The following is a 25,316-nucleotide window of genomic DNA, read 5'->3' on the forward strand; positions in this document are numbered from 1 at the left end:
TGGTGGCTGGTCCCCCACTGCAGCGGGTTAGTGGCGCTGTGCGGTGGTGCGTCAGGTCGCAGTGGCGCATCGATAGAGATAACAGGATGGAAAGTTATGAGAGATCCCTCCAGAGGTTGCTAAGACGATGCGAGGAATATATTTATTCATTCGCTTAAGGATACTCACCATCAGGGATAGTTTGTCTCGTTTCATAACTAGAACCCGCTTAATTCTAGAAGCCCCAACAAGTCAAGGTATCCTTGCACTAAGCAAATAAGGAGGCACGTAAAATCGGCAGTAGCCAATAGGACACGTCTGACCAGAGCTTGCGCAAAAACAGAGGAGAACGCTGGGATTCGGAGCGCCGTTACTGGCCTCTTTGCCGCGAACCGGGACATCCAGCCTTTTTTTTTTTTTTCTTCCTTCGTGCCGCCCAGTCTCCCTGTGGTGGCGCTGTCGATCACGTACGTGGTTTCTTATTTTGTTCTTTTTATACCTCGCCTTTTTTATTTCCTCTTTTTAGCCCATTTTGGTGACGAACAACGCAATCCGCATTTTAAATTAAAGGAACACTCCTGGCTTTGGTTGTGTACTTCCGTTTCGTTTGAAATGTGGCCGTGTGTTTTCAAGACGATAGTCTTTCTCGGGCGACTTGGACGCGGAAATTTCGGTTTGTCTGTATGTCTGTCTGTCTCTCTGTCTGCCCCTCAATTCGGCCGCCCGGCCAAAGTTAACGCAGTTGTAGAACGAGACGGTGATATAGGCAAAGCCATTTCTAAACATCTAAATCCAATGGCACTGTCCATACTTGTCAACACTGTTGAGTAAAAGCAACACATTACGCATATCTGAGGTAAAACATCAATACATAGCTGATATTTGCAGTGTTGCTTTGTTAAAAATACCAGGTTCCTTTATTTTTGCGATAGCAAATGGAATACCGCAGTCACTGTAGAAGAAAAACGAAACGCGGAGCGCACCCCCGAGGTATTGGTGGCACCAGCGGTATCATCAGCGGTGAGTTCCGCGGTTAATATTTGATTTCTCCGTGACTGTACGCGGCAACGCAATTGTACGCAGTCGTACATCAGTGCATACATTGTGCAAGGAGTGCACACAGTTCTGGAAGGGACGGCGTCAGATCACGCGGTTTTCCATCCTTCAGCGACCATGGCAGTGGTCATGAAGTGTCAAGTCTATAGTTTGCGTCTATAGACGCAAACACAGGCCCAGAAAACGCAAAAAAAAATATGAGGACTTACGCAGCATTGCCAGCAGAAGACCATCGTCTTTCGACGACATTTGCAGCGAAGCAAGCAGATACGCGGCCATTTTGTTTTATTTCACCGCATGGTCTAATACAATCCACAGCCTTACTATACACTACTTAGTGACTAAAATGAGGGGTGTTTCGGCGGCCTGTTAAATATTTTTTCCCGAGCATGATGATTTACTTGTCCTTCTTTACAACGGCTCTGTAACAAAACGACGCGGCAAACCTTATCTACTTGGAGAGAATGCACCAGGAGAGTATATGTTTTTAATTACTTCGCCTTCACATTGTACGAATGCATAATAACGTGAGAAATCGCATCAGCTATTGAGGAGAGTGATTAGAAGCACGGGTTGTGGCGTATTACGAAAAGAACCAGGAAAGCACTATACAACAGCGAAGCGGAGACAGAGCTGTTCGTGTCGATAATCATGCGCAATGGCAATTAACTGACCATGGCATGCAGTCGCAATGGTTTCCAGGTTATGCTATAAATACTGGAAATGTAACAGTGACCAGATTTCCGTACGCGCGTGCGCGCGTGGGGGGGAGGGGGTGCGTGCGCGCATGCGTGCGCGCGTGCGTGCGTGTTCAGCAAATGCAACTTGTCATCTCCGCACGCATCTGGAAGCAAGTTGCGCGCTGCGCTGGTCGACGTTAAAACTAAACTCCAGGCGGCAAATTTCCCGGTACTGTTAATCGTATCCCTCGCGCGGACCCCACGGCGAATCAGGTAATCTTCCCAGACGCCTGAATCAACAGCAGTACGGCGTTCGAAAAGAAAAGGTGGTCTCCAATGCCGTCTCGGAACTCGTGAAAGAAGCTGGGCACGAGATAAACCGGCGTAAAGCCAAGATACTAATGACGGAGCACAACATATTGGCATGCCTCAGTCTGGAGTCTGATTTTCAAGGCCGAATTTTTAGGCCTTGAAAAGTGCGTATTAGGCGCCAGAAATAGACAGGCAACACAACGTTTTAGGCCACTGACGTCGTAAATATAGGCACCATAAATTTTTACATAAATGCAAACAATTTCAAACGAAGACGTGCGCGACCTTTGTCAATGTCAGGAAAACTAAAAACGTTGTTATGATTGCACAAATGCGCCAACAGTTGAACATAGCCGGTCAATTGTCCAATAAAGCTCCTGTGAGGATCAATTGGCCTCATTCAACAAGCGCACTAGTCGCGTTCATGTCCAATGGCCACTGTCGCTTGCTCGAGCGTCCCGTGTAGTAAAACAGGCATGAAAAAGAATACCTGAAAGCTGGGAATACCGATTAAAAGCGCTATTTTATGTCTTCCTGACGCCCAACAAAAAACACACAAACAAACGCAACATAGCTGACTATTCATTGAGAAATTAACATGTTCATATGTGAGGACTGTTACAACTCTGGCAATTTTCTTGTATACAATGATATTATCCAAATAGCGCGCGCAAGACATCCCAACGCTGCTAAATGCACTTCCACACATTCGAAGAGCATTTTTATAAAGGTGTTTAGCAGCCGAACAGATTTTTGACGGAAAGGCGTATTCTAGAGCCTGTCGGCAGTGCGAATTTTAAGGCTTAAGGAAGTGAACCTGCGCAGTAATATTTTGCCGTTGACCCTTCAATATAAAAGTAATCTGCTAACGAAGGCGTGTTCGATGCCCCACCATCGCTTTGAAAATAGAGTTGGGTTTGAGTATGACTCTAGAAATGAGGATGCGACTGCACACGTTTGAAGAATTTCGTTTGGAGAGCACGCGGAACGTAGACTGAGAATCACTCTGAAAACTGTGGAAGCAGTAGCAAACTACCATCACATACTGATTCTTGAATTCAAAATTATGTCTCTTGTCACTGGGAATAAGTGTCCCATTTTAGTGATGCTACCTGTTGTTCCCTGGTAGTTGGTTGGATTGCGTATTTCTGATAGACGTAAAATGCAAAGTAATTGTGGGAGATCACAGAGACGGGGTGCGAGTTGACAGCGTCAGTTCACTTCCACTATGGTCCCACTTCGCCTTTATAAACAAAGACAGGAAGAACTGTTGGCATTATAAAGGGACACTGAAGTGAATTAGTCGAGCTCCTGTTCTTGCTTGCACTGCGTAGACTGGCTCAAATAAACCCACTTTTCATTGTTTATGATACGATACGGCGGTATTTAATTTATAAAGCCGAAAGACGAAACACCACTACGCCCGGTCTGCGGAGGCCGCACAAACTAAAGCAGTGACGTCCATACGAGGTGCTACTGTGATTGGACGGCGTCCAAGGTTAGAATTCAAACCAGTTTCGGTTTCGGTTCCCTGAAACAGCATGCTTGGCATCCGACGCTGTTGTTGACTGGCCATTCTCGATATCTCAGTAATCGGCATACCGTGCTTCTTCCATGTTGTCGGCTGTAAAATGCGTCAGATAGGCCTACCAGCATGGATTGGAATCATAACGACCACTAGCGGAGGCGTACGCAGTGGATGAACGCCCTCCGCGTCAACGGAGACGCTCAAATGCGATGCGCTTTTCCCCCCACCTTTGGAGCTCGCAGGCTCGTGCCTATATAGTAAGAGGCGTGTTCGCACCATGCCACGGGTCGGCTGATTCGAGACTCTGCTCGCAAGCAGTTGGTGCTTATGGCAACACCACGCCAACGAGAACTCGGTGTCAGTCTGCACACGTTCTGCGAACTCGATCGTGGAGCAATGAACGTTACAGAGCGAAAATGGTGAATTCTGTATAAAGAGCATTGCCCAAAAACAGATAAACTAAGTTAAAAAAAAAACATCCGCAACTGGGTATTCGAACTTGCGAATTGCAATACAACATACCTAGGCTCCAGGGTCTAGGCTCCAGGCCACTCGGCCAAAAGCCAGTGCAGTCATCAGTGAAAATATGTAATGTATAGCCGGTTTACATTTTTATTTAGTTTTGGCATTCCAAGCAGCTTAGATGACTATTTCCTGAATAGCGCTCGTGCAGTAAGCGTCCCCCAAATTCCCACAAATATCTTATCTCAAATGATCGCATTTCTTAGGCAGAAAATCGTCCGCAGATGTGTGATCGTGTTGCTGACCGTTGTGCTAGTTCACCCAGCGAAAAAGTGCTTCCCGCACCTTGGTTTTACACTCTAGGATAAAAGTTTCGGTTGATTTTACTTCTTTAGTACCTATATTAACTTCGCTGACTCTCCTCCCGGCTTCAATTGGCCTTAGATTTTTGTACTAGCGTACCAGTCAGTGCGCAGCGACTTGGACTTGAAACTTGATACAGTCTACAAACTAAAAAACTAGACACATTCTTCCAGGCACAGACGTGTCGGGGCTTAGTTTCAACCGAGCGTGCGAATAGCGACGACCAGCCGGCGGCTGGCCGACTAAACGCTGGGCCGAGCGATTCTGTCGAAAGGCCGGCGAGCCGTGCAGTACCGCAGTCAAGCCAAGCCATCTCGTTTTAACATCATACGAAACGTCATAGGAAATCGGCAAGAGGCTGCAGAGAGGATGACAACATTTTTTAACTGATTTTTCTACTGAATAAAGTCGCGTAAACGCAGCGAGAGTGGTCAAAGCATGGCCTAGAGACTCTAGAATACAATTTGCGCAAGTAATCCCACAATATTTACAAATCACTTCCCTGTCCCTTTAACAGCGAAGCTGTTCTTGGTCGAGGATTTCATGGGGCGAGGCGTGGTAACGCGGGCCCAGCGATGTGGAGAGGATATAGCCTAGCGAAGGGGAGAGCAAGCGCCAGGCGCGCGTGTCAGCGTAGTGGGGGAGGGGGGGGGGGGGAGAGAGCGCCAAGCACAGGTGCGGCGTAGTGGAGAGAGGGGGAGCGTGAGCCAAGCGCAGCTGGGCGGAGCCAAGGTGCGGGTGAGAGCACGCGCCAAGCGCAGGTGGGCGGAGTCAAGGAGAGGAGGAGAGGAGGAGAGGAGTCGTCCAAATGAAGATAGCGCTTCCAACAGATGGTTCGGAGGAGCGCCTAAATACAGACGAGTGCGCTTGGCGGTCGTTTCCCGAACGTTCGGAAAATGGGTAAAGTCGCGCGCTGTCCGGAAGAAGAAGCCGCTCGTCGGGAACGCCAGCAGGAGTTGACGCGCGAACGGGAATCGATCTGCTGACTTTGAGCAGTTTTATGAAGCTTAGCCTTGTGATTAGGGAAAGCCAGGCATCTTCGCTGTTAACATCAGCGTTCGAGACGTTAAGTCGATGAAGCTGGGCACGTTTTTTTCCTGTGGAACGCACACAGTGTGGGTGCGCCGTAATTCAAGCTGTCGTCTGCTATTGTAAGAAACTCACAGCCATTTTGTTGCCATCTTAATTTTGTAGTTTTATTTTTATGCTGCTTCTGCTTTATTTTAATGTACATTTTTGCTATTTGGACTGAAGTTACCAACGAAGCTAGTGTCAACGCACTTTCAGGACTTCGTGGTGTGAAGTAGGTTTGTACAAAACCGATACTAACGTTAGGGGATACCATTATACAGTCTGGCACATTGTTCATATAGATATGCAGTGAGCACCGCAGCTGTTTTTGTGTAAATATCGTGAAGAATGGTGAGACAAAGAGCGAAGGAACAAGTGCACCAATAGCACGTGGCCCACAGACAGTAATACACTAAAGTCACAAGCGCGCTCTCTCTAAAAACGCAATTTCAGCGATGTCATAAGTAAAATTAAGATGCAATATCAACGTAATGTCAAATCAAACAAAGACGCAGTGGCAACTAACTATCGGGCAGTTGACGCTGTCAATTCATAACACGTCGCCATGACTCCTCGCCCATTTATAAAGTGAAGTTGCCTCTCTCGTGGCCTTATCGAGATGCTGCTGCTGCTGCTCCGCTGGCCGAATGTGCCGTTCTTGTTCAGGGGGCTCTGAGATATAGGCGGCTCCACCTTGCCCATCGCTCCCGTAGCGAGAAAGAGCACCCTGGGTTCCTCACAAAACGACCAGATTGCGCGATGCCCTCCGCGAATGCAAAGCCTTTAAGCGTGTCACGCGCAGCGGGCCGGCCAGTGCGAGAGTGAAACCTGAGGCGGAAAGCTGCCGAAGGGAAAAGAGTGTTGCTACACTTCAAAACAGAGGGGCTTTGCGCGAATTCCTCCGTCACCGATGCATACGAAGAGCATGCAAACACGCGCCAGCTGTATTGCTCAAAGACGCCCCGCAGCGGCCAGGAAATCCAGGCCCGAAAAAGTGTCACGCAGAACAGGAACGTCTTCGCTAATAGCGAAACGAGGCGCAGACCACGAATGTAAGATGGGTGCTGGCTCGAATACGTGAGTCAGGGCAACAACACGTGACGGCAATAAAATACCACGAGCGCCGTGGGTACTACGCCCGGAAACGACGAGCGAACAAGAATGTCACACGCACTTTAGTCTCAACACAGTTTTGCCGTGACGTCTGTGCAATCCCTTCAAATGGCGCTACTTGAATTCAGTTGTGCAGTTCAGAACACTGCCAGTTATGCCGATGTAAACATCATTGAAAGCTTCGGCTTACGTCGATTCCCGCATATGCGGGGGATCCATCTTTTTTTTTTTTTTTTTTTTTTTTTGTTCACTGTACGGGCGCCTTGTCCGAGTTTCGCGTCAACGTGCTTACCACCTATCACCCCCAAGCGTGCTTTTCTGTGTAGTCACACGTAGCGCGGCGAAGCTCACCTGTCAAGTCGATGTAGCGAAGGCTGTTTCTGATAGCGCGAAATACAGAAAAAAAGGCCGGCGATCACGCTTATTATAAACGAATAGTCAGCGCCGGCGCCCACTCTATGTGGAACCGAAACTGGTGTTACAGGTATGCTACCACAGCCGACGGCATCGCGGCATCCGCAGTTAGCGCCGCAGCCGGTTTACAAAGTCATATCGTAAGAACGATGAGAGAGAATGCGAAGTAACTAGCTAAACGATGTCAGACGGCGAGCAGGGAGCATTACGTCAACATCACATGACCCGCTCCCTCGCTAAAAACGCAATATCAGTACAATATCAAAGATTTTGTAAGTAGAATCAGTACGCAATATAATGCGCTGCCAATTCGAATCACGACCAATATCAACGATTTATTGAGCAGCCGACGCTGTCAATTCCCATCAAGTCGCCGTAATCGCCCGCCATTTTTTCCCCTCAGAGTTCAAGACAAATGGGTTGAAAACTGTCACGTGCGTAGTTATTACAGATGCGAACGCAGAACCGAATTTAATTTTTGCCTTCGCAGGGCCCCTCAGATAAGCACCACCAAATCTGCCACGCGGGCCATGCTTCCTTCTCGGCACACTGCAGGCCAGGCCACCCCTCCCCCCCCCCCCTTCCCCTCTTTCGCACCGGTCAGTCTGGATCCGCCTCTGGGTGAACGACCTCTCCATCAACCACCAGTGGCGGTGGTGTGATACTTTGTTATCTAGCCTTCATTGATAGCAGTGCGGAAATCGAGGCGAAAACCCAATTTAACAACCAATATTTAGGAACACGACAAGACCAAATGCGAGGTTGAGTACGAGTAGAAAGCAAGACAAAACACAAAAAACTAAGCGCGCACGTCAGGCTACATTTTAAAGGATGTACGATACGAAAGAGGGAGCATGAGTTTAGGAACGTATAACCCGGAATTCAGCCAGTGAGAAACTAAAACAAATTCACGAAGTATTGGACTTGGACACAGGTAACCGCTGATTATCCGCCACCCCTAAGAGTGACCGGCGTCTTCTTTTGGGTCTCCAAAAGAGGTGTACCATCCGGGGCGTTTTATTTGTAATTCGCGGAATTGTCCCGGGACAAATCCGTAAAGTATTTTGACAGTGGCCTAATTAGGTTACGCACGCTCCCGAGAAGTCAGATGCAACTATATCCCTGCATTCGTTATGAAAGAAACCCGGAAAACAAAAAACAGATACTGCGCGCCTCGTTATAAAGCCAACATTCCCTGCTTCTGGAGATATCCCCTTGAGTCTCCTGTGTTTCGCGTCACTGCTCCCGGCGACCCTCTGTATTCCCCGCCGTGCTGGTTACGCACCGAGCGCTGTCCGAACTTGCTGAAAAGCCCCCGAGGTCCACAAACGCACGAGCAAGTCACACCCAGTTCAAAAGAAAGAGGGCAGGAGAGGGTGGTGCCACTACGGTTTTTTGGTGACTGCAGACGCGCTCCCGAAGCTTAGCTGCCGACCACCATCGATTCATTCGCCACGGTTGCTTGAAATTTTGTTTGAACTAAGAAAATGTCTTCTTCCTTCCAGTTATGAAATGTTATAGGTGCATGGGACCCTGTTAAAGCTAACGTGACCGTAGCAGCCACAGAGTCATGACTAATGACTACGCGGGTGAAGTGGATATCGCTTTGTTACACCGTAACATAAACCGGACACACAGAAAAAGAAATCCGGGTCACCACGAGCCCTGTGGCGTACCATCTACCTCCCGTGCACCTCGTTTACGTTGCGGTGTTGGAACGATGCACAGATACCTAGAGGCACCAATTTCCGCCCTAATTTAGCGTCTTCTCATTCCGCTCCAAGTACGCAGTCATGCAGGTGCGGTTACACGGTCCGTGACGCTAGATCTTTCAATTAAAGAGGGCAGGGGACTTAACGTTGTGCCAGAGCTGCAAACACACAGGTGCGCATCTGCATTTTTTTGTCACGCGCATAAACTATTTGATCACCATTTGATCCATTTGATCACTGTTTTTCACAACCCAGGGGTATCACTTGTAGCCCCTTAGCCATTTGGCTTATTTCACCCCATCAGCATATCTTTCCGCTTTTTGAATGTTTTGTGATGGTGGCATGTTGCCATAACAACAAACAAGGCTGCTATGCGCTTAGTTTTGTATTTCACCGCTGCAGTGCGTGCCGCGCGGATGAAAATCGTTTGTGAATTTTCAGGTGCGGTAAGTTGATCGTCACAGAGTCCATGGGAACGGGGCAGATGGTGAACATCACTTCGACCTACAAGTCAGGTACTGCGGAGCCTCATTCCATTCCACTGCGGGAAATGTTTGCATTTGTTGTCTTTTTAATCAGGTTAAAAGAATGCACTATAGAGCGCGCAACTGATTCCCTAATGCGTGATAATTTACTCGGAGCGCTGCACAAACTGCTCGAAGCGATCATTAGTGTAACCTTCGCTGGAGTAAAAGCAGTTGGCAGACTTAAAACCCGATTCGGAAATTGTTGGGCGAATTTGTCTTACTGTGAACTAAGATATTTTCTCCTTGCTCTTGCAGTTTTCCTTTAGGATTAATTTTATGTAACGTTGATATCCTAATCTTGAACTGTGATATTAGAGACAGTTTCATGGTCTCAACTGATGCGCACTATAACTCGGGTGCAACTTCACCTCATAAAAGGCAGACTTAAAAAAATTATCAGTAATATCACAAACAGCCAAATCACTAAACCTCTTATTAACTCGCCATCACAAGCTAGGTTCCTCGCGAATAGCGTTATTCACTTACCAGAGCTTTTTGACGTGCTCAACAACCTATTCAAGGTATCAAGCTGTGTCGCTAAGCCGATAACAAAATTTGCGGACAGTTTTTTTACCTGTCTCCTCTCTAGTTCACTAGACACCAAATGAAGGCAAAAGTAAGACTTGAAGTGGTGTGGGCGGTGCATCAATTCTACCATTTCACACTTCTTTTACCGGTCAATCAGGGGGAGGGGGGTACTGATTCTCCATACAGGCAGCTTCTTTCTATTTATTCTACCTTTTTTCTTCGAATCAGCTTTGATTGAAGCGATAAAGCTACAGGTCAACATGCTGGGACATAACTGCGTCTTAATATCTATCGACACGCCGCGTGAAGTCAAACGCGTCAATGGGTCTGTGGAACGCCGTAGTGGATGGGCTGAGAATTAATTTAGGTCACCTGCGGATAATTAACTTGTGCCGCAGCGTCGCACACCCGGATTTTAACACGAAAGTGTTTTATTCCCGGATACACCGAGATTTCGCTTACGTCATATTTGTAACGGAAGTGACGTCAGTTCAACAAAGCAAGCGGCCTGTAAAGAGTGCACCCCTGCACACAGTGTCTTCTTGCGGGGAAGCAACCTTTAGAACTAAAGAGTACGTTATACTTAGGGTTGTTCGTTTTCGGGTTTTATATTTTAACACGAAAGCGTTTTATGCCGCGATACCCCAAGATTTCACTGACGTTATATCCGTCACGGAAATGACGCCAGTACACCTTTGCCGAAGCGACCCGCCAGCAGGACGTCGCTCGCCAAGCACACCCGCAAGACAGCCGCCGACCCGCAAATCATGCTCAGCTGAAGATTCCGCTGCACATTTCACTTTCGTGTTTTACTGATTCCTATGACAGAGGAATCAACCACAGTTGTTTTCGTTTCTCGTCCCCAAGAAAAAAAAAAACAGTCTCCGTGGACCGGAATCGAACCGGCGAACTCGATCTCATTAGTGCTATATGGAGTCCGGTGGTGCAATGACCATGAGCTATAGAGACGGCCACTTGTGGGCAACACGTGTCTCGCGGCGTTCGCGCGGTACAAGCAGGAGAACGGAAGAATGGGTCAGTTGGACACCCAGATTGCAACTGCGCGCTGTGTCCGATCCGTCGCAGGGATGCCCATGGGGCGCGGCGGCGTTACGGAGCTCGTGAAACTGGAGCTGCGGCACGTCAAGACAGTGCCTGTGGGACAGCCTATCGCCATCACCTACATCATCGGGAACCTGCTAAACGAGCCGTGTGAGGCTTCGGTCACCCTCACGGTCAACTCAGTGAGTTACAACAACGAGTTCCCGCGGAACGTCGCCAGCAGGAGGCACAGTGTCACCGTGCCGTCCGGAAGCGGTAAGCAACGCCACTCGCGCACCTATGCTTAATTCTAGAACAACATTTGTATATCGGGCCATCGGAAGCTTACAATAACCGAACAGGCAAACAGAAATGGATTAATGAAAGAGAAAAGAAAATTGTTGGTGAGAAATGTGAGTTTGATTTCCCTAGTCCTCACAACATGATTTTCCAAGGTTATGACATCACAACAAAATAATAAAATTGTAACCCCTTCCCTCCGGAAACACGCGTACGCACGAAGCTTAACCTCAGTGAAAATGAAAACGACCAAAATCGCAACGCAATGACCACAAAACGAAAACGAAAACCTTCTGCCAAAATTAAAAGCACTGACATAAATGAAAACCCGAAACCATCGATCGACCAAAACGAATCCCTTGCATTACGCTGGGCTTTACCCGAATGCAAATGTTCGGCATACGTTATTGTAGATAATTTTTCTGCGATTATCGGGAACGTTGACGTCCTTCAATGGCTGCCCGTTCGTCCGCTGAGAGAACCATGCGCGGCCTACCCATTCCGCGCTTGAAGGGGGGGGGGGGTGAATAAAGGCTCATTGAATTGTATTCGTTCCTTCGTGGGATGCCTCCTTAGTCCCGGCAGGCCCTGTCCACCAGTCGTTGCTTGTCTTGAGGGCGTGAGCTGGTCAGCTGGTCCTCCCGCTGCTCCAGCGTGGGGTTTGGTTGCCGCGCTAGGAAGAGAACTGCCCGACGAGAGCGAGCGACCGCACCGGCGATGTGGCGCGATGCGAGCGACGACGACGACACTGATGCAAGCTCCGAATGGGGCACAATTAACACTATACCCCTCGCCAATCCCCTCGAGTGGGTACGCCAAACACTTCAAGGTCATCATCATCGTCGTCGTCGTATTAGAGCACGTGGATAAAGTTGGCTTTGCCGCAAGGTGTTTCGGCGTACACCACCACCGACGGCGCGTCAGCCAAATACAAGCTTCGCTTGAAATGGATACTTCGGTCAATCCACTTCGCTAGCAGGCACCTGAATCGCTGAGTCCAAGGAAAGGAATTCGGCGCATCACTAGGCCAGACATGCCATTTGCAAAGATGTTTTTAAACTTTTTTCTTGGGCTACTTACACCCGAAAATTTGTCTGTCTTTTTTTTTTATTGCCTGCTTGGCGACAACACACAACGCACTGTACAGTACACAAATTAGTAGCTCCAGCGACCAGTCGGCTGATGGGGATGGTTTAAAACATCTTAAACTGCGCTAGAACATACAGAATGGGTAACCACTCAGGTTTTTCCGGCATGACTCTATACACTTCTCTTATATAAACAACGCTTTCAATGAAGTACTCCCGCACCGTGCGAGCATCCTCTTCAGCATTTTGAACTGCCACTCGAGTTTTCCACATAGAATGCATACTAAGTGCCATGAACATATCATAGGGCACGCCTCCATCATTGTTTACGGGCAAAAAGCGAATGCCATAAGGCGTTAATGGTAAGTCTTTTTTCAAGGTTCGTTGGAGAATGTCCCAGTGGAACACCGCGTCCCAACAGTCCAGAAAGATGTGCTCAATTGTTTCCAGCTTTTGGCATAATCGACAGTTAAGTGTCCATGGGTGCACATATAGTCCTTTTTCCTGCAGCCAGGGTTTTACCGGTAGCGTGCCGCTATGAAGTTTGAAGAAAAAAGATTTAACGGATGATCGTACTGGCATTCGTTTCACTCTTTTTAGAACATCTTTTCCTGAACCTACTGCATACAACTGACGATAAACCGGTACAGGTAGACACACATCAATCATATCTTTGTATAAACTCTTCCGTGGTACACTACTCAAATACTCCGAGGAAAACCTAACCCTCAAAATCTTAAAAGCATCCACGACTTCGCGCAAGAGCCCACGCACGCGTACACATCGGATTTCAGAAGTTGAAACTACATAGTCTGGAATAGCATCACATAGTCGGACTTGCACCACAGTACATAGAAAGCAATCTCTCTGCTCTCTCAGAAACATAAACCGGGAAACTATTTGTCGGATAAACAAATGTGCCAGTCCCAATCCGCCACTTTTAACCGAGCGAAACAAATTAGTTCGACTTATGCGCTCCCAACTTGAGCCCCACAAAAACACCGCGAACGCTCTGTGCAGCTTTTGTATGTTCCTTCTTGACATACAAATCGCCTGAAGGACGTACCATACCTTGGCAACGGCAAACACATTACATACTGATGCACGGGCAAACATTGACAGATCCCTTCCCCCCCCCTCCCCCCCTCCCCCCCCTCCCCCCCTCCCCCCCCCCCCCCATTGTGTTAATTTCTCTCTAACTCTATCAGTTTCTCTGTCCCAGTACTCGCTAGCGTCCTGATAGTTTTCAAGCGGGATGCCCAGGTACCTGGTCGGAGTTGTCGTCCAAGGCATGTTCTCGAAAAACGCTGGCCTACTTTGTCAGTCACCGTGCCAAAATCCTATGCACTTGTTCCAGTTAACTGGCAGACAACTAGCAAAATCGCTTTAGATCCTTTACCACCTCGCTCACACTTTTCTTATCACTACAGAAAACAGCGATGTCATCGGCATATGACAAAATTTTAACTTCACTGTAGTGTAAACGGAATCCGTGTATATTCTCATTTTGAAGAATCTTTAAACAAAAGGGCTCAAGATAAATCGCAAACAACAAGGGGCTCAAGGGGCACCCTTGCCTCACCGACGACAGTATATTAAAACTTTCTCCCACTTTTTTGTTTACAATAACACTAGCTGAGCACTGCGCGTACGACATCTTTACACCTTCGAGGATGACGGATCCTACATTAACGTGTTCTAACACTGAGAAAAGAACGTTATGCGCAGCACGGTCAAAGGCCTTCTGCAAATCAATTTGAATCATCGCCACGTGGCCCCCTAGTGCGTCGCAACACTAATACACTTCTTGCGACATGAATATTGGTAAAAATAGATCGTCCCTGAATTCCACATGTTTGATGAGTACCAACAATTTTTTTATGACTCATTGCAATCTGCTAGCCAAGACCCTCATGAAAATTTTGTAATCAACATTCGTTAAGCTGATTGGCCGATACGACTCTACCGCCAACAGCTTTTCCGGATCATCAGTTTTAGGAATTAACACAATATGGCTTTTCCGGAACGAAGGCGGTGTTCTCTTGGATTCATACGCTTCCATTATTACCCCGTACAAAATTACTGCTATGTCTTCTTTGAAGAACTTGTAAAACTCGGCTCCCAATCCATCTGGCCCCGACGACTTTCCTACGGTTAATTCGTCGATGGCTTTATTTATATCCTGCAAACTGATCGGCGCGTCCATGCTTGCTCTGTCATCATCGCTTAACTTTGGCATTGACGGCAAGAAAGTTTCCTCGTAATCTTTACTACCTTGCTTTTTACTTCCCAGCAGTTCCTTATAATGCTCAAAAAATGCGCGCTCAATGACTTCAGAGTCCCTAGAAACCACATTATTGTATCGAATTGCTTTAATCTTATTCTTCTGCGCATAACCCTTTTCGTCACTCAGGGAACGTTTGGTTGGCGTTTCGCCCAACCAGAGTCGCTCTGCGCGTGCGCGCACTATGGCACCCCTGTACTTCTCGATGTCGATGACCTCCAGCTTATTTTTAACCTGTCTTATTTCTTTTGTAAAAGTTCCAGGCTGTTGAGCCTCAACCCCTAACAAGATGTGCAACTAACCTTGTAATTGTTTTTCCTCCTCCTTTTCTTTATGACGTATGACGGACGATCTTTCTATTGCACTTATCTTAACGTCACTTTTTAGCTGTTCCCAGACAGTGATAAGTGAACCGCTTTCTGTTCCGATTGCCTGCTCTAATCTCTTCTTTACACCAGTTGTGAACGGTTCATCATTTAGTAGTTTGACATTGAATTTCCATGTATCCCAGTTAAAGCAAGTTTTCCTATGCTTCTGACCTATTGTAAACGTCACCATGCTGTGGTCGCTGAAGGACACTGGTTTCACGTTGTAGGCCTCGCACAGCCTTCTGACCAAATGTTACCGGAATACTTGAACGATGGGTTATATAGGCAAAACTTTCCTAAACCATCGAATCTGAAAACATACTTCATACCAGTCAACATTATTAAGCCAAACGGAAACATTAGGCATATTTGAGGCAAAACATAAATACAACTGGAACTCGCAGTGTTCTTTTAATCGAAAACAAATGTTTGCTTGATATCTGCAATATAAAATAAAAAATACGCATTAGAAACAATACTTTGACGCGAAAATACAAGGATAGAAGGCCACGAGCCAGGGCCACGTGGCAGCGTTCCAAGTTCAAGAGTAACAAAAGGTTCCAGTGGATGGCGCGCGCGCAGTGGCACGCGCGAAAATTGAATTGGCTTCAGCGAATCTCGCCCGTACTTATCGTGGGAGGAGTGGAACTGTAAGGGAAGAGCGTGACAGGGGCGGGGGCGCGGGAGAGAAGAGAGGCATTTACGTGCAGAGGTGGCAGAAGACTACCTTTCGACGACACTGGGAGGGAAGAAGGAATGGACGACACGAGCGTTCGTTTCGTCCATTTCTTCGTCTAAAGCCTTTGTTTTGCATGCGCCGGTTTTCACAATGAACCCATACCAACAAACTGAAGGAAGGAAGGAAGGAATAGTACAGGAAAGGCAGGGAGGTTAACCAGAATACTGTCCGGTTGGCTACCCTACTCAGGGGGGAGGGGATACGGGAAATGAAAGGGAAAGAAAGGACAGCGGTACATATTAAAGGAGAAAATGAGAGAAAGAAAAGTAGAAAAAACACAAGGCGTGACCAGGCAACTATAAAGGCGGTACAAACAACGCACACAACCAGAAAATGCACAAAACTAATACGGTCCACTGATAAAATGGGCGAACTAAGGGCACTGCACTATAGTAATGTCCCTACAATCGTTCAGACAAACTGAGGTTGCTGTTCTTCTAAGCGGAAACGTCACAGACTGCAAAGGATCATGCTTGCATTCACGAATACATCAACCCAGACCGTTTCTTTTCCACTGAATCAAGCCACGTACGCTGCAGCCTTGTCGACTGCCTACTTTGCCACTTTGATCGCTATGCATGGTCATTCAAACACGTGGTGGTCTTTTCTTCCTTTCGGCGCTAAATAACGCGCCCGACTAAACGACACCTGAGCTGCGCAGAAATCCCGGCTGGGTGGCACAGTTGCTTGCAGGTACTACTACATCATGGCTTTTCACCGGGGTCGGAGCTGTGCACGTCGGTCGGGGTATAATCGGTCTTCGAGCGGAAATTACGAGAAGCCTCACTCGCCAGCTGACGCGCCAATTCGTCAAGGGAAGGGGATGAGGAGGATCAAGTGGCGAGTAGGTTGGAGTGAGTGAAGGTCTGGTGGTACAAAGTGGGGAAGGAGACAGGGTATGAGACGGGGTCGAAAAGGGGGTTGAAGTGAGCTCAGAACACTAAAAATGTACGGCACAACTAGAATCGCAATGCTAGCGCACACCCCACCACGACAATCGGAATGATCGCCCCCAGAAAACCGCGCATCGAGGTGGCACTATGTGACAAGTGCGCACGCACCGCAACTCTCATGTGGTAGCAGTTCTTCGCCACCCCTACTCGGCCTCAATGGGTGGAGTGGTGGCTACCTCCATTGGTACGGGTAGCCCAACGCATTACATACTCACCACCACCGATACAATGCTAATCACAGCCACGTACGTAATCATCCCCCAAGGGATGGGTTCTGCCTAATTACCTAACTGTCGAGTGCCTCGAGATGTCTAACGGGCTAATGCGCGCGCGGGACTTGGGGGATCGGTGACGGCGAATTTACGAACGAAAGCGAATTTACCCTTCCAAGAGATCCAGTTACCCTTGTATGCAGAGAAGGGCCGTGGACTCGAGTTACAGTGCCCTATAAAAAGCGTCAAAAAATATCTATGAACACGTCAAGCTACCCAAACATCCAAATACGCAAATCGGGGTATTAGATTATAACAAATATTCAAGAGAGAACGTTTGACATCACTGAAAAAGGAATGGTTACAGGCCAAACCTCCACGGGGGTTAACAGGACAAAACCTTGCTACAGTGAAACCGTGGCGTTTGGTTTAAGCTTCCATTTCAGCGTTGAATTAAACGCGGCTCACAAATCTCGTTACGGTAGCGTGAGCTACACCCTTGTAGCGTGAGGTACACTGGCCGAGGTTGAGCAGTTTCGCGTGGCTCCTGGAGAGCCGTGCTGCGCATGCGCGAGCAGCAGTGACGTCACACGGCGCACAGAACGTTGCTCGCTGCCCGGCGTTTCTCACACACCCCACGCGCCCAGCGTCTTCGCCGACCTTCGTTCCGTACGTGGCGGACCGGTCCACTTGATGATCATGCGAGGGGTGGCCGGGTGTGGAACCGATGGCTCGTGCGTCGCAGCAACACCGGCGTGCGCCTTTGAAACCACTTTAGCTCTGCGGCGATTGGTGACGCTGCGCCGGAGCCGCTTGATAAATATACATGTGTCACATAATGCGTATACCGCATGTGTGTCGTTTAAGCAGCCGTAAGCATGATAACCAAACTAATACTAGACAACCAGGAAAGCTAAGAATTACCAGCTGAACCTTAGCTCACGCTACGTATATCCTGGCATAGCCGAGCTAAGCCACTGCTAATATTTTTTCCTTCCCTCGCTCGCAGAAACGCCGTTCGAGATCGTCATCAAGCCGAAAGACTACATCCGGACGCTCCGAAGCGAGTGCATGCTCTCCGTGGAAGCAAGCGCCACGTGCGCCAAGAACATCGCGTACAAAAGAGGCGTCGTGGTGGTGAAGGTGCCGGACCTCGACATGGATGTAAGCCATTAGAGTCACTGGTTTTAGTTCTTACATGGGGCACGAGACCTTCCTGTACAGATGAGTTGTTCGTTGTGCTTGAACCCTCGATAACAATGTCAGAACGAGCTAATGTACAGGCGCGGCCACTGTTAAAGGAGCCATGAAGAGAAAATACAACTACGTGTAATTTGAAAGAACTAGGATTCAGTATCTCACTCAGCTCCATTACAGCCACAAAATATGTTTTTTAACAAAAAAAGTAAGAAGTATATAAAAACGTTCAAATTTTGCGCCACAGTGACGTGTTATGAGCAAGAATGACGTCATACGGGCCAACAATAAAACATAATTTTCAGTGCGTTAACTGCACGTTATCATTCAAGTGATGCGGTCAAATGGAACTAGAGGCCCCATTACAGACGTCCAGTCATGTGTCGTCGCCACAGGTAAGTTAGGCGGCCTCCAATCGCACAAACAAGGTTCCGTGACGTCATAGAAAAGTTGCGGGAAATTGGCTAGGGGGTCGCGACTGCTTCACACGTTTTCTTTAATATCTCCGGTATTTGTTCGAAGATTGCGATGATATTGGTATCATTGTTATCGGGACTAAGCAGTCTTTCTAATAAACCCAACTTGTATTTTGTCTTCATGGGTCCTTTAAGCTACGTGCACACTAGCGTCGAACTTGCCGTGCCGCCTTGCCGACGGCCGCCAGCGGCGCGGCGCCGCGCCGTCGGTGAAGGCCACACCAACTCGCCGCCACGGTTGTCACATGAGCGCTCTCGAGCGAGAGCTCCCCCCTCCTTTCTGAGCAGCTCGTGGGCGCATTCTTGTCGAGACGGCGCGCGCTCGCGGAAGCTACAGCGGTGCATCGCTCATTGGCCTTCGCGCTCTGCGGCACGGCAGAAATGGGTCTCGGATTCATTCGCTCTGCGGCAAAGAAAACGCGCCGTTCTAGGCGAAAACAGGTTTCCAGCGGCTGCCGACGTCGCAAACGGCGCGCGGCACGGCACGGCGCCGCTAGTGTGCACGTACCTTTAGAGGTAACACCGCCGAGTAGTGCCACAACTTGTGCCATGAGTAGTGCCACGACTAGCGCCGCGGGAAATGTTGCGGCAGTGCGCAATCATCGCCAGAGGTGCAGTTAACTGCCTGTCACCTGGTATACACGGTTACGCAGTGCTTCGCGCTGCGCCAGTGGTGGCGAACTGCGGAGCGCTCCACGCGCTAGCTGTCGTCTTACCTCTAACAGTGGCCGCGCCTGTACATATTGCTCCAGCCCTCACGCCACAATTTCCCGCGGGGAGATACTTCGATCTTGTGTATACACTCTACAAGCCACGGCAGGTCTCTCCACTGCCTGTACACAAAACAGTAAACGAGCGCTTTGAGTCGGCATGTAGCGCCTAACTTCATCGAGCGGAATGGCGGCTATTCCATCGAGCGATACATACTGCCGTAGCAAATCCTTAATGGGGAAAGCAAAAAGCGGGAGCTTGAATCTCAAGTAAAAAATTTCGTATGCTGCACTGAAAAAGCACGAAGTTCGCAACACGGGTTGCGAAACAGGAGATAATCACCCGCGGTACATACCGTGCATAGTTCAGACAGGTTTACTTTCGTAAGTACTAGGTCGTACGCAAACGTCACATAACACAAATGACTGACATTTTTATTTAATATACAGACGTCTACAGCTACGCAGGCTTGTAAGTTGCAACTTTGCAACCGCATAACTTTGACATATGGTGGAATTCGATGTACCGGGAACCAACATTGTGATGTACGAATGCGCATGCATTTAAAAAATCTTATTTTTCAGTGTCATGATGCTCAAAAAGATAAAAATTTGATATAACGTCGTGTCTTTTGTAAAGTTGGAATGCCATTTTTTTATTTATAAGCTCCTTTGTCACTCACTAAAGCGCAGGAACGATTGCCTCCGTAAAACCATTCTAAATTCTGAGTGAAATAAATTCAATTTGTTCCAGTGAGCGACGAGGACATGCTTTCGTGGTGACTGGCGTGACCTTAATGCAGAACTAGAAGTGGAGATTCCTATTAATTGGTTGATTGACTGTTGGGTTTAACGCGCCGACACCACGCAAGCGATGAGGCGCACCGTAGTGGACGGCTCCGGATTAATTTTGACCACTTGGGGATCTTTAACCTGCGCCTAAATATCGAACACACGGGCGTTTTTGCTTTTGGCCTCCATCAGAAAAGCGACAGCCGCGGCCGGGAATCGAACCCGCGTCCTCGTGCTTAACAGCGCAACGCCTTAGCCACTGCGCCACCGTGGCGGGTGGAGATCCCTATTAGAACTCCACTACCATGTCGAATCACGTCGACATAAAGGCAGTGGAGACTTGTGCACGAGTAACGCGACACCTATCTGTGGTTACTTCCAAGGGACTGTGTGTGACAAACTGCGCATATGTGGCTATAGCGACTGGTAGCACCTCGTGACCCTCTGGAGGCCCGTATCAGGAAAATGAAGAGGAGGAGGGAGGAGGAACAACTTTATTTTGTCAACAATCATTGAGTTGTTTGATCAATGATGACCTTCTTCTTGACTCCGCGAGGTGGCCAGATGACTTTGTTTCATGGCGACTTCCAAAGCCCAGTCCACGGCCTGAATTTGGGTCTCAGGAGCTGGTCACCGCAGTATTCCATTCTATTTGGTTAGAGAGATGCCATTCGGCTTTAGGTTGGAGCTCAGGGCATTCATATAGGATGTAGGCTAGGTGGGCTTTTTCGGCCACACACATTATAACCAAAGCAAAATTTATCTTCAGCGACTCCAGAACGGGTGTGCGTAATTTTGCGAAGAACAAAGTTCCGGAAACAGCATCTCAAGTTCTATTAAGAAATCAGTTAGAACCCCGCCCGATTCAGATTATCTAGATTCCTGAGCACTCGTCCCATCCAGGGAATGAGGCAGCCCACAGTTTTGCCCGCAAACTCGTCAACCGGGCGGTGGACCTATCGTGCCTGCGAGGGTCTAAGGAGTGTATGGTTACTTTTCAAGATATTACATCTCACTACAGAAATGAAAAACTGCTTTATCCTACCCCTCATCATTCCCTAAAGAAAATACAGCAAGCGACATGGAGGCAACTCCAATCTCATACCTTCCTGAACCCTTATAAATTGGCACTGATGTACCCAGGTCGGTACACCCCAAAATGCAGAATGTGTCAAGGAAATGAAGAAAGACACACATGAAATGAGGGAAAGTGTCACACGCTCTGAGGAAGTGTTCGGAATAAAAGGCGGTGCGTAGGTTCCTGAAAAAGTTAGCAAAAACAACGCAAGAAAGGAGGTAGGGGTGAACGCACCGGAGTTACACCTCAGGTAGGAGATGAACAGCCGTGAGGAGCTCCGCGCATCAAGGATCTGAGCTTTCCCACTCATTACGTCTTGCGCGATAGGGTAGATGCTTCAATTATTTTCTTCGGTTATGGTTCTTACTACTCATGTTGTCTTTTTTGTCGTCGTTAAATATCAGTAGAAGACAAAACGTTTTCTACCAGACGAACCCGGTTTTGGACTTATAGTCAGCGCGAAAAACGAACGAGGCATTCTTGTCATCAACTGTCAGCCTTGCCACGCCATTTGGTCCTTGCCATTCTTGCAACGCCATTTGGCGGCCCGCTGGCCGGTGTAGGCGTGGATGGAAGTTAGGGAGACTGGAAGCATTGCATAACAAATCTTCTATTGCGTGAGCAATAGATCAGACATTTTGAAAAACGATTTTTTGAATGAGCCAAACTGTATATAGTCTTCGTGACCCGTAAAAATAAGGCAATGTGCGTGTATTACTGTTTGTTACCTCAGGTAATAAGCGTCTCAGCTGAGCGGATGAACATTGGCGGCCTCCTTCACATACGCCCGTTTTCTCTTTGACAGCTGGGGCCAATCGGAAAGAACGGCAAGGTTACCTACAGAGTGTCCTTCCGAAACCCGCTGGCGATCCCGCTGACAAACTGCAAGCTTTCAGTGGAACTACCCGGTTCAACTCGATTTTTGATACCGGTTCCTGTTGGGTAAGCATCAGCAAAAAAAAAAAAAAAAGTAATTCTGACACAAAACTGACTTATTAAGACGCTTACAAAAATGCCGCGAGGCAGATAATTTATGCACGCGCAAAAAATCTTTTCAAGGCACTTCGACCAACATGCTCATCTGCGCCGTATTAATTAACGATGTTTCTTTATGCCCCCTCCCGAATGTACGTTAAGAGTATGGCCATTTATCTCACGCATACCGATTTATTTTGTTATTATTACCTTAATAAATTACCGATTAATGACGCAGGTTACATGTATTTATCATATTTCGAGAGATTGCTATGAGCCTGCCCGAAGCGACTGTAAATGAAATTCGCGTTTCGTACACGTCTCTTGGCGCTGTAACGCAGTGAACGACAAGTGTCCAGGGCTTGCGTCGGAATGCTTAGTTTTGGTTTCCTAAACAAGACAGGACTAAGGAACCGACTGGTCTAGTCGGCTTTTTACCTGCACTACGCCTAATTCACTACGAAAATTCTAAAAAAATTAAAGCCGTTCCACTCAATGTGAAAGCTGTCGTGAGTAGTGGCGCCGTTATCCGCTCACTGCTACCACCCATCACGCTCTTCGCCGCCCTATCTCGCTCCTCTCTTGGTGAATGTGCAATTCAAATTTGCCGCCTTCGCAGTGCTCGCGCCCCCCCCTGCCTGAAACTGCGCCAGCGGGAGTTCTGTTCTTTTTGTGGTTGCTTTAATTTCGTATGCTGGGGCCTTTCTGCGTCATTTCGAACACTCCATTTTTTCCTTGCGCGGCTGGAGCCTTTCTGCGGCATTTCGAATGCGCCATTTTCTTTTCTAGCGTGGCTGGAGCCTTCCTGTGTAATTTCGAACGCGCCATTTTTTTTTTTTTTTTCGCTTACCATCGTAAAAACCAACCCAACGAACGTTCATAACTAAATGAACGCGGGGGCTGCGGGTTACATACACAGATTTTGCCTGAAATGTACCTGTAGTTTTCTTTGCGCTAAACAACGGGGAGATGTATGACAAGCGCCAGCGGTTCACGAGGTTCGAACGGTTATGACTATTTAAAACGCGTGGTTTTCGAAGCCTCAGCGTGACTCTCTGACGACGATACACCAGGTTCTACTTGGGTTCGTTATCTCGCTGCGCCACCTGATTCCTGCAGTCGCTTGACATCGACCGTTAGCGAGCTACGACGACAAGGCGAGCGCATAAACTGCTCTGCACTTAAAAATATTGACGTATACCAGGCGTCTTACATCGTCCAATCCCGCATCTTTATGTTTTTCTCCTCATGGACTCGGGCAGGACCGGTTGGAGGTCTATGAGAGAGAGAAGCCTTCGTCCTGCAATGTACATAGATGGACGGCGGGAAATGATTATGATGATAATGATTATGATTGCGGTGGTGGTGATGGTGATGATATTGATAGTGATGATGTCGTCATCGTCGTCGTCATCGCCGTCGACCATCTTTTCTGGCGCTAGCTCACAACGATAATAGTATTCAAACAAGTTGGACGAAACCCTGTTTTCTGGGACAGCGCAAAAAAAAAGACGCAGACAAGACGTAAACAGGACAAGGCGCTTGTCCTGTCCTAGTCTTATCTGCGTTTTTTTTTTTTTTTGTCGCGCTGTCCGAAGAATGATTAACCAACACGCCCAAGCTTATACCTTAGTAGAGGCCGCGTTATTTACCAATTGTCTTCTGGCAAGAATACCATTAATGGTTTGGGCTAGTTGATACAATGTTTAGAAGGAACTTGGCGAGAACACTTCCGTTTTATAAAACGAGGGGGAGTCGATGAAAGAAAGACACGGAACGAAACGCAGACGACAACCGTTTCAATGCATATACAAGAAAGGGCATTATTCATAATAAAGTACACGCCCACTGAGTAAGGGCGCTTAGAAACAAAAACAATCCTGGTCGCGTGGATCACAGAGATTAGTAGATTAACAGCTAGTTATCGCAATAACATCGGAAATTGTACTTCCTTGACGATGGGCTTAGTCTCATGGCTAACAACCCACTCATTTCGTAGCGGAGACTTCAACAATCTCTCCTGCGGTATAAGGGAGAAACACTCAAATGCATAAGCATTTGGTTGCACGACCACAAAAACACCTGCGACCAGTAAACGTTGCATAGTAATCTTCCCTATCATTGTCGTAGTCACCATTGCATTCGGAAATTTCAACAAGCAGATGTTATTGGCAATTAAGTAAAAAAATCAAGAAGAAAGATATTATTTATGCCTTGGCCATTGCAGAAGAGATGTGTCAATCATGCGTCACGGCACCGTATATTAGCCTTGGCGGGAGCGCAGTTTCTCAAGTCCTTGTGACATCCTTGTCTACTAAGCTGTTTGAGTAACGCGACAGGATGTTCTTTTTTGAGTACCGTTAAACGTGGGACGTTTACATTAGGCATACATGCCTAAACACTGCTGTTCTGCGCCTTTTACCGCCTTTTTTTTTTTGTCGCCGTCGTTTTGTGTCATTTTTAATTCAGGCGAAGTTCATCCTCAGAAATTGTTTTTAAGGGCATGACTACAATTTGTTCCTCGGAAAATAGATTCGAATGTTGAAATACTAGCTCTTTGATTAGTACAGGGGTGCAAAAACTTTATTTCAGTGTATTGGTTTAAGAAGTTAGTTGTAAAGAACAAGACTGCTTTGGCCGTGTGCCCTCCTCGTCCATGTCTCGCCTCCGCCCCATGTTCACCCCCTCTTAGTGTGATTCTTAAATGTTTACAAAAGCGGGTGACGCTGCATTAATCTTTACCGTTGAAATATTGGAGAGGAACCATGCGCAGGCTGACGTTCTGGAAACTTCGATTTGGTTATCTGCCATGCAACTGGAAGGGGATTCAGGCATGTTCTATTAAGTAAAACTAAAATGAATTGAATTTCATTGAATGATATTCGCTATTGCAAGCATCCAAATTCCAAATTTTGTTGTAAATTGAGTGGTTAAACTCAAACACGACACACGATGCGTGGCGGGTGATTGATGCGTTATGTTTGCGCACGTGATAGATGGCGCCAGTTGTGCTATCCCGCAATGCTAAATACAAAAAATAATGTCAAATTCCCTGCGCGATCTGTTACTAAAGCGTAAATTACTGCAACAACTTCATCTAGCTCCCCTCCTCCCTTTTTTTTGCACGCTTTTAATGACCCATGTTCGCGCGTTCCACAACAGGTCGGTCGCCCCGTACGGCAAGTTCTCGAAGACGGGAACGGTTTTCAAGACCTCGTCATACACCCTCGAGATCAACGCGGCACTTACCTGCGACGAGCTGCCCGTGGTGTCGTCACACCGCAAGCTCTAGGCGTAGTCGTGAAAGCGCAGTGCCTTCGTCCCAGCCACGGTGGTGAGAATAAACGGACGCGTTTTA

At 47.7% G+C, this 25,316-nt stretch overlaps 1 protein-coding gene across 2 annotated transcripts in view; it reads left to right on the top strand.

The window, feature by feature from the left end:
* LOC144155505 (hemocyte protein-glutamine gamma-glutamyltransferase-like) overlaps window positions 1-25,316 on the top strand; it is a 77,122-nt gene extending 51,806 nt beyond the window's left edge. For both annotated transcript variants that reach the window (XM_077686998.1, XM_077686997.1), the window contains exons 10-14: window positions 9,132-9,205; window positions 10,832-11,062; window positions 17,740-17,894; window positions 21,789-21,925; window positions 25,121-25,316. In XM_077686998.1, the coding sequence (XP_077543124.1) occupies window positions 9,132-9,205; window positions 10,832-11,062; window positions 17,740-17,894; window positions 21,789-21,925; window positions 25,121-25,250 (727 nt within the window). In that variant the 3' untranslated portion in view covers window positions 25,251-25,316. The remainder of the gene's footprint in view (window positions 1-9,131; window positions 9,206-10,831; window positions 11,063-17,739; window positions 17,895-21,788; window positions 21,926-25,120) is intronic.

Source organism: Haemaphysalis longicornis, unplaced genomic scaffold (genome assembly GCF_048455015.1).
Source record: "Haemaphysalis longicornis isolate Haplotype H1 unplaced genomic scaffold, Haemaphysalis longicornis Haplotype H1 scaffold_1, whole genome shotgun sequence".
Taxonomy (NCBI): Eukaryota; Metazoa; Arthropoda; class Arachnida; order Ixodida; family Ixodidae; genus Haemaphysalis; species Haemaphysalis longicornis.